General features: G+C 58.1%; 1 protein-coding gene and 1 long non-coding RNA gene across 2 annotated transcripts; both read left to right on the top strand.

Moving 5' to 3' along the window:
* Positions 1 to 418: 418 nt before the first annotated feature.
* LOC119105865 (uncharacterized) lies at positions 419 to 3,200 on the top strand. The gene is made up of 4 exons (XR_005095076.1): positions 419 to 469; positions 1,973 to 2,218; positions 2,553 to 2,704; positions 2,984 to 3,200. It is a non-coding gene; the product is annotated as an uncharacterized LOC119105865 (long non-coding RNA).
* A 258-nt stretch (positions 3,201 to 3,458) lies between these two features.
* Positions 3,459 to 7,091, top strand: LOC119100296 (peroxisome biosynthesis protein PAS1-like). The gene is given in 8 exon segments (XM_037223405.1): positions 3,459 to 3,488; positions 4,013 to 4,198; positions 4,448 to 4,642; positions 5,072 to 5,287; positions 5,289 to 5,309; positions 5,573 to 5,637; positions 5,925 to 6,324; positions 6,361 to 7,091. Coding segments are annotated over 8 exon segments (1,455 nt in total). The 3' UTR covers positions 6,703 to 7,091.
* The last annotated feature ends 2,734 nt before the right edge of the window (positions 7,092 to 9,825 follow it).

Genomic DNA, 9,825 nt, shown 5'->3' with positions numbered 1-9,825 from the left:
TAAAGTACGGCATAACAAAATAATATACATTCACCCTGCACATGTAAAGGAAATGCGCACAGTCTCAGCAATATCTGATTGTACAGACGGATTTGCAATATTTTTCATTACTTCTGTATTGTGTACATATGGTTATTTGTGGTCATTAGTTCTGAGTAGGCGGTCATAAGCTCCGGATAGGGAAAGACATCACAGCAGCAATATCATGATAAATTTGACCATATTTTGCAGCCTCTGAAAGGCTACATAACATGCCAAAACGAGCGTTAGCACAAATATTTGATGGAAAAATACTTAAATGTTTTTTTCAGAAAACAGACAGGTGAAAGAATGCATTGAAAATGTTTATCAATACTTGTTTTTTGGAAGGTATCATGCCGCAAAGCAGACAAATGTGAGCAAGCAAAGTGACCGGGCGAACGATTGCAGGGATCGCGGCAAACACAGCAAGGCGATATATCGAGAGAAGGTGGGGTGTCGGAGGTGGGAGGGGTGTGCTGTTTGCACGTTCGCTTTGTTAAAATCCACAAAAGGGCTCTATGTTTTTCATTTAAAAATCAGCTTAAAATGCATGTTAATGCTTGCGATGCTGGGTTGTTGAGAAAAAACTTTTTTGGACAGCATTTGACATGGGAGTTTGCAAGGTCTAACACAAGCTGCGTCTGGGTGGTCATAGGAAGTTTGGAATATATTTCATTTGTAGTCAGAAATTAATAGACAAAATTAAAGCATTATGTGAGTTTCTCCCATTACCTGAGCCTGGGTTATAACTACTGAACCTGAGGGACATGTGCCAGTTATCAGGAAATGGGATATTGCACCCTCCAATTTGGCTGTTGAATGCATGTCTTTCATGTTGGTCTTGTGTTTAATTGTCACCTAAAGGTCAGGTTGTCAGTAGTTACAGTTAACATCCATACAGCATGCACTGCATAATTCCACAGATAAGGCCACAGATTACATCTCATCAATGTCATGCCTGATTTTATTGGTATAGAATAATTTATAATGAATGTTCTTGGAATGCAAGCAGTCTGCAAGAGTGCACTGTGTTAAGTCCAAGGGGGGGGGGGGTGATGCTGCTCAGGTTAGCAAACAACAATTTGCTCCTGCAGAGTAAACATAATGAGAAGTACATGCTAGAAGATATGTTAGGAATATAAAGTTGTGTCTTTGCAAATCAAGTTTAGATGTACATTGGTAGTGTCAGGCTTGGAGAACACATTAAGGCAGTGCTTTTTGTGATAATAATATGTGTACCATAATTGGTTACCATCTTTGTGTTGTTGTCAGTCTCCTGTCCACCTGTTACCTTGGGGTCATTTTCATGTGCTAGCATATGGGTGTCCTGCTACAGATCTTTCAAATTTGTATAAGGTTTATAAGGTTTATGATTTTTGTAAGGCACCAAAGGTTTCCATAAACTTTATAGATACTATACTCCATGTCAGTCCACCTTGATCCATTTCAACTAATATTCTTAACCTTTTACACTATTGGTGATTGTACATTTTATGTCATCAAGTGGCAGTGGTGAATTTGTGGAATCACATTGTTACAGGAAAAAGCTTCTAGTCAACTAGATGCCCTGTAAATATCTGACAGCCACACCAAATGGTTTTGAAGAATTGTACATGCTGCTTGTAAAAGTTGCCAAAGCCCATAATCAGTGCCTGCAAGAATGTCAATTGTCAAATAATTTGCCATCAGGACTGCTCCAGCAAGACTGAGTGATAGGCGAGAGCCACCGAGAGCCGAGAGTGGTATTGTTTTATAACAAAATTTTGGGCAGTGTTATGACCATTTACAGATGGCAGAATAATTGGCATTTCAATTGCTTGGGATTGGGATTTGTCTCTGTCAAACTTCTTTTTTATTTTTGTTTCCTGAAACATAAGATAAAAACTATCCATGAACCCAATCTGATTTGATGTAATTCAGTAGCATAATACATGTATCACACATTTTCCAGTTTTGCAGATAGGTGAGAAATATGCCTGGCTAGCACCTTCAGCCTTGACAGACCTGTGACCACAACTTCGGGCATGTTCCTCGTGGTGGGGCCGTGTGGTGGTGGAAAATCGACCCTGATACGGCAGCTGCAGACTGGTCAGTCCATGAGTCAACTGAACGTCACCTTGCCCACTGTCGGCTCCAACATTACCGACCTCCATTTTGACAAGACCAAGAAGCCTATGGCCTACGGTGCGCGAGCTAGGTGAGGAGGACAGATGGATGCATCTGATATCTGCTGATCCAATGCATTTCATGAACTGTGATTAGTTACCACGAAAGTGAGACATCTATTTTTCATGACGATTTTTAGGTGACTCATCATGATATGCAGGCGTATTATATCATCAATATGTCTACACACAAAGCGCAGGTTTGTTTGCTTGTTACCATCACTTTTATCCTTTCCAAAGTTGGTAACACGTCAAAGTTCATGACATATTAAATCACATCACTATTCAGTCTATGCAAGGTTCTGTGTCACTGTGCGAAGTCCAGCGTCAAGAACAATCGTTTCCACACTGCGCCCACTGTTTCAGGTGGTTGCATGAGCCCGCTGTGGCCGGTGTACTACACCAATGATCTGAAGGGTATTATCTACGTCATTGATGCCTCGGACGTGACGCAGACGGCTTGTAGCGCAGTGTTGCTGATCGAGCTCCTGGAGCATCCCCAGTTGCAAGGGACTAAGGTAAGGCTGGGATCAAATAACCGCCGTAGACTGCAGGCCTTGGTTTTCTCTGTTCGCTATGTTATCGCTTGTTTTTGGTTTTAAGTCATTGTTAAGTCTTGTGCTCTTGCCCTCTCTGCAGTTTTTCTCCAAGTTCACCGCACAGCTCGCTTTTCAGTTGCATTCTTGTATAAGGGTAAGCACGCGCCAGTCTTAATTAGGAAGACCGCCGACTAGCGGTGTGTTAGCGCAGTCAAGATGAGCACCAAGGGCCCTTCTCTCTGCCTGCCGGCGCGTCAGGTTCGGGCGTGAGCGTGCGCCGTCCATGGCCTACATCGTGGAGTTCTCGTCAAGGCCGGGCTGCTTCGTCACCTTGCCGCCGGCGGCGCTGCGGTCGGCCGACCCGCGGCCGACGTTCCTCGCCCGAACGGCCGACGGTCGCGCCCTCTACCTGACGTGCAGCGCGTGGACGGCGCCGGCCGGCCGCGTGCAGTTGCACCGCCACCTTGCGCGCTGCCTGGGCCTGACCGGCGAGCAGCCGCTCAGTCTGACCCGGCTGCAGCCGCCCGCCTGCCGGCGCGCCGTGCTGCGCGCCGCCTCCGACACCGACTACCAGCTGCTAGCGCTGAGCGGCGCCCGCCTGCAGGACAGCCTGCTGGAGCGCGCCGGCTGCGTGTGGCCGGGCGCGCGGCTGCCCGTCTGGCTCGACGCGCGCAACGTGGCGACAGTGACGGTGGCGACCGCCGAGCCGGCCGAGTGCTGCCTGCTGGCGCGCATGACCGAGCTCGAGATCGTGCCGCCGGACGCCGGGCCCGGGCGGGAGGCGGCGCTACCGGCCGCCGCGCAGCCGGACGAGAGCGGCGGCCTGACGCGACGCCTGCTGCATCTGCTCGGCCTGGCTGGGACGTCCGAGCCGCCCGGCGCGCCGGCCGCCGCCACGCCACCGGCGGCCCGCACTCTGCGTGTACACGCGCTGCCGGCCGGGCCCGGTCCTGGCCGCCGCCGACTCGCTGCTAGCGAATCGCGTGTGTTTCTGCCTGGCGGAGGACATGGCGCCGGCGGCGCTCGGCTGGTGCGAGCTGCTGCCGGCGGCGGCCGACGCCACGCCGCGTGCTGCCGCGCTCGTCCTGCTCGTCGCCGTGGACCGGCTGCCGGACGATTCGCCGCTGCGGGCGGCAGCGCGCGCGGCCGGTGCCGCCGAGCGCGCCTGCCGCAGGCGCCGTGCTGGTGCCGGACGTGGTGCGCCGGCAGCTGCGCCTCGCTGTCAGCGACCGCGCCACGCTGCGGCCGCTGGCGCTGCCCGCTGGCCGCCGGGCGGACGCGCGCCAGCTGACGTGCGTCTGGCCAGAGCGGCTGTCGCAGTCCGCTCTCGAGACGGTGCGCCACCACCTGACCGCCTGGCAGCGGTGCCTGGGCGACGCGACTGATATCTGGTGGCGAAGCGGCGCACTGCTGCGGCTCGCGGACGAGCGCACGCTGCGCCCTTTCGACGTCGTGCTGGAGGCGGAGGCGGAGGTGTTCCGCGTGCCGGCGCCGCCGTCGGCCGACCTCGCCGTCGCCTGCCTGAGCGGCGTGTACGGCGGCGAGGGGCGCCCCGCCTGGCCGCTGCCGGCCGCCGAGCTGGCCGAGTTGGCGCTGCCGCCGCCACCAGGGTCCGACACGGACTTTACGGCGTACAGCGCCGAGCAGCGGCGGCTCGAGGCGTGGCTGCGCGGCGCGCTCGCCTGCGCCGGCCTCGGCCACGTGCTGCTGACCGGCGCGCAGGGCGTCGGCAAGACGACGCTGGCTCGGCAGGCGTGCCGGCGCCTGGCGCAGCCGCCGCTCTGCGCCTTCGTCAGCGAGCTGGACTGCAGCAGCCTGCTCGGCAAGAAGCCGGAGGTGGTCGGCGAGCGCGTGGGTCGCCTCTTGCGTGAGGCCGAGCTTCGCCAGCCGGCGCTCGTCGTGCTCGACGCGCTCGACGTGCTGACGCCGGCCGAGGGCGACGGCGGCGGCGAGCCGTCGCCGCGCGCCGCCTACTTCGCGCAGCTGGCCGCCGCGCTCTGCGATCAGCTGACGGCGCTGACGGCGCGCCGCGGCCGCGTGGTGGCGCTGGCCGTCGGCGGTCGGCTGCACGCGGCGCTGCGCCGGCCGCCGGGCCTGCACGTGTTCGGCCTCGAGCTGACGCTGGCTGCCGCCGACGCGGCCGGCCGCGCGCGCCAGCTGCGCGAGCTCAGTGGCGCCGCGCTGACCGACGCGCAGTGGCGCCGCCTGGCGGAGCGCTGCCGCGGCTTCGTGGCGCGCGACGTGCGCCGCCTGGTGACGCGCGCGCGGCTGGCGGCGCCGACCGCCGAGCTGACGGAGACGGCGCTGGCGGCGGCGCTGGAAGGCCTGACGCCGGCGGCGCTGCAGGAGGTACGTCAGTCGCGGCCAGACCCCGTGCCCTGGAGCCAGGTAGGCGGCCTGGAGGACGCGCGCCAACTGTTGGTGGACACTCTGCAGCGGCCGCTGCTTTACCCAGCGCTGTACGCGCGCGCCGGGCGCCACGTGCAGGCCCGCGCGCTGCTGTACGGGCCGCCCGGTTCCGGCAAGACGCTACTAGCGCGCGCGCTCGCGCACCAGGCCGACATCAACTTCTTTACAGGTTAAGGTGAGTCGGGTCAGCCCGGGTCCACCTGGAACATGGTCGGTGGCGTGCCGTTCAATCCTGGGTGGTTGTCTGGTTTTATCCGGGTTACGGGCGTAGGTGATGAATACAGCGCTGCCGGATGTTGTAGCCGTTTGTCCGAACGACGTGAGGATGGTCACTCTCTCAGGTTTCTGATGTCGATGCCGGACTGGTTGATGGCTGGTGGAGTTGCGGTGCGTGTGTTGCGAACAGCTACCTGACGTATCTGCTGCCCTTCACTGCAGGGCCCAGAGCTGCTGTCCAAATACATCGGCGCCAGCGAGCTAGCTGTCAGGGACCTGTTCGAAAGGTAATGTCACTGACACGACTCTATTGTTAACGTTAAACGGTTATTACATATAAGTTAGCTGAAGTGGCAATGAATCATGTATCTTGCGAAAGATTATATAGATAACCGTCTCAGGAGCAGAACGTGCAGGATGAGATACCAGTAGCATGACGTGTCGCTCAGTCTGTCTTGGAATGCGTAAAATGTCATTATTTCTGCATTAAGATCTGCGGATTATTCCGGTGCCTGCACCACTGTTCTAAATTGCCGCTAGCCCGCTGAACCCCTCCCCTCGCCCTCTCCCGCAGGGCATCCCGCGCCAGTCCGTCGCTCATCTTCTTCGACGAGTTCGAGTCGCTGGCGCCGCGGCGCGGCCACGACAGCACGGGCGTCACAGACCGCGTGGTGAACCAGCTGCTGACGCTGCTGGACGGCGCCGAGACGCCGGCGGGCGGTGGCCAGGTGGCGCTGCTGGCGGCCTCCTCGCGGCCGGACCTGCTCGACCCGGCACTGCTGCGGCCGGGCCGCGTCGGCCGCCTCGTCCGCTGCCGCATGCCGGACCGCGCCGCGCGCGCCGACATCCTGCGCGCCCTGACGGCCCGGCTGCGGCTGGCGGCGGACGTGCGCCTGCCGGCGCTGGCGGCGCGCGACGGACTGAGCGGCGCCGACCTGCGCGCGGCCGTGGCCGACGCGCACCTGCGCGCCGTGCGCGACGCCGTGCCGCCACCGGAACTCGGCGAGCAGGCGGCAGAAGGGGGAGCGCCGCGTGCCTGGACGCAGGCAGGCGGGCCGCCGCTGGACGAGCGCGAGGCGCGCGCCGTGGACGAGCACCCGCTGCTGGCGACTGGCGGGGATGCGGCGGCGGCGGCGGCGGGGGCGAGACCGGTGGAGGTGGTGGTGACGCAGGCACATCTGCAGGCAGCGCTGGACACGCTGCGGCCGTCGCTCTCGGCCGCAGACCTGGCCAGGTACGACAGGATCTACAGCCAGTTCGAGAGCGGCCGACTGACCGACGGTGCGTCGGCGGGCGGCGACGGCGACGGTGGCGGCGGCGCGGGCGCCCGGCAGCGGGTGTCTCTGGCCTGAGGAGGAGGCCTGATGCCTGACGCCGTCCACCGCGCCATCGCGGTGGTGAAGAGCTGACGACCGCCGGAGGGTGTTGTGCTGCGATGTCGCGCATGCGCCTGTGGGCGGTTTCAGTTCTGCTCGCTCTGTTCGCACAAGCCTGCCCTCACGAGCACGCCCTGCCTGTGGTTCGGTATGCTAGCTCGGACGGCATATGGCTTGGTCGCACGCATGTTTGTCGCCGCTCAGCTCCGCGTCTCGACCGTGTAAGCCGGTCGGCGGATCGGCGAGACCCGATCGGTCCGGCTTGGATGCGATTCGTGATGCTCTGATCGTGCAATAACTGCCATACTTAGCACTTGGTATTGCTGTGTTCGCTGGATATATCCGCTCGACGGTGAACCATGTGAGCTGTGATGATTTATTGGGGGGGGGGGGGGGGGGGCACCAGGGTGACACCAGCCACGAGCGGCATAGCGTGCTCGTTCCCACTTGCGTACCGTTCGGCGGCTCCGCCCCGGTGACGCGGAGAGGGGCCGCCCGCGTCAGCGCGCCGCGGCCGCCGCAGGTTCTGGTGGTGTTCGCCAAGGCCGACCTGGCCTCGCCAGCTGAGGTCGCGGAGTACCGCGTGCTGCTGCGGCTGGACGAGCTGCGTCAGCTGAGCGTGCAACAGCTGACGGAGGCCGTGGTCAGCTGTCAGAGCGGACGCGGCGTGGCTGAGGTGGCGGCGTGGATCAAGGCCTGCGCCGCCTAGGGAGCGGCTGCGCACGGCACGCGTGAGATGTGGGAGCTGTCAGTCACGGGGAGTGGGCTGTAATCAGGGGGAAATAGCCATGGCTTTAAGGAGTGTGCATGAAGGCAAGCGACATGGAACTGGCGACAGTGATTCGTGTCGTGCTCATTCGCCTTCATCCCATATCCTGAGCGTGTTTTGGAACAGCCGCTTGCGTGGTCCGTCACTCGTGATTCGAGGTGGAACGTTCGATAACTCACTGGCATCTTATCGTTTACAGCTGTGGCTATGTTCACGATTACGGGTCACCTGGGGTCATTCGCCGGACCGATGTACGTGCGTGCCGTATGGGGCGTAAGCTGGTAACGTATGGATTGGAGCGACCACCGAGACGAATTCCCGGGGCGCTGACGGTGGCCTTTGCGAAACGCACCGGTCCTCTGCCATGCTGCGGGGTGGCGGTGGCGTCCGCACGTGCGGGGGTGGGGAGGGGCCCGTGGTAATCGATCCGTCCTAGTCATGGTCAGGAATACAGGTTTGCGTATGGGAGCGCGTGTGTGATTTGTGGCGAGGTTCCGGGCGCAAAGGGCACCCAAGTTGACCCGACGAAGGTGATGGTAGTTTAAGGACGCCGACAGATGAGTCGGTATGCTGCTCTCACCGGCAAACCTGAATGTGTTCCTGGTTTTAGTTCCCTGTCCCGATTTATCGAGATCAAGGAGGCTCTGAGCGGAAATATCGACGGAAGTGAATCGAGTATCCGGACGTACCTGCGTCGCACGTGAACCATGAATGCAGGCTGCTGAGCGCCCCCGGCCCTTGTACCGGCCAGATATCTGCATATTCAAGATTCGAGGACCACACAATCCCAGGGAGCGCTACCAGATCTTCCGTCCTGGTGCAGTGCTCAACACATGCTTGACATCTTTGAATCAGCATTTTCTGACTATGTCAGCGGAAAGAGTGGCTCAGCGCTTTCAGGATAAGTGACAACCCCCCGGCCCCCTCCCTTTGTCACACGAGTTATCGGAGCGGGCATCATGTGGACAATCAGATGTCCCGTCTCCGACGCTATCCGACGCAACCGATCCGAACCGCTTGCGTTACCAGCGCTGCTGTGTAGAGATGCCGGGCAAAGGAGTAAAGCGCAAGTGCAGGTTATGCAATTTTTTTGTACTTTCAAACCCGCAATGCCGATCCCTGTCATCCTTAAAAATATGAACGTCGTAATCGGCCCCAGTCTCACAAAATGTGGGATTTTCTTTTTCAAAAATAAGTGCAAGTGTGCAACAAGTGCAATCTGTAACGCAAAAGAAGGGTAAGTGCTACGAGCTAGGCCAAAAAAACGCAAGTTCTTCCTTGCCAACGCCGATTTAACAAATAAAAAGCGCATGTCTGCGCTTGCGCTTTCTTGGTCGACTTCCTCTTTGCAATGCCACTGCCGCTCTTTCCACTCGACTCTTTCCACAAAGAAAAGCCTATGGTAGAATTGTAAAAACGCCAATGGTGCACGTCAGATGGATAGGCACTGGCTAGAAAAGTCTTGCAAGGCATTTCGAAGCAAAAATCTTTCAATAGAATAAGTTGCTCTGTTACGGATTGTTCCCTCTCAAAGCAGCATAGGGGTGGCTTTCTCCCTGAGGCAAATATAACTTTGATCCAGCAAGAATTTCGGTACAGCCACACGCAACTTTGCACGCCCATTGTGTGCATGTGCCACCGCGGCCAAAGCCACTGCAGCGCCGCGCTAGTAGCCCTGCATGGTCCTAGAACAGAGCGCCGTGAGAGCGTTCTGTTCTAGGTAGCCTAGGTAGCCTTGAGCGCCGTGAAAGTTTGACACGGTTTGGTGACTTGATGGGTTTGAGGCGGTTCTTTTGGTGATGTGGTTTGTTAAGATAAGATGGGATGCAAACGGATTGATCAAGCCGATTGTAATACCATACGCGGCAGACTACACGCAATATGGGGTGATGAAAGTCGAGATGCGAGCCACAACGTGCAAGGCACGCAGCTTAAATGTGAAATATGGCCGCTTGCGGCCGGGGCCACTGCGCACATGCGGCATACCAAGGGCAAAATCTGGAGAAAAACAATCGCCTGTATTCTCGATACATAGCAGCCGCGTCTCTATTAGCCGGTCAGTGAGCAATATGCTTTCAAGTCTTAACGATCAAACAAAACTTTCTTCTTTTCTACGATTTCAGCAATTAATTTCGGCTCACGTTTCTGGGCAAAGGACCTATTTTCGAACATAAAAAGGGAATCGGTACCTCACTTTGTAGGACATCCGACCTAGAATCGCAACGAAAGGCTGGATTCGTGAGAAACTGGCTGTTTCGCCTCCCCCCCCTCCCCATCCGTCGTGATGAGATGTTGGCGACTCCACACACGTAAGAACGAGGTTGCATCGC

The sequence above is a fragment of the Pollicipes pollicipes genome, unplaced genomic scaffold (assembly GCF_011947565.3).
Source record: "Pollicipes pollicipes isolate AB1234 unplaced genomic scaffold, Ppol_2.1 Scaffold_2555;HRSCAF=2994_pilon_pilon_pilon, whole genome shotgun sequence".
Taxonomy (NCBI): Eukaryota; Metazoa; Arthropoda; class Thecostraca; order Pollicipedomorpha; family Pollicipedidae; genus Pollicipes; species Pollicipes pollicipes.
Note: the sequence above shows the minus strand (reverse complement) of the source record. Positions and strands in the feature narration are given on the sequence as shown.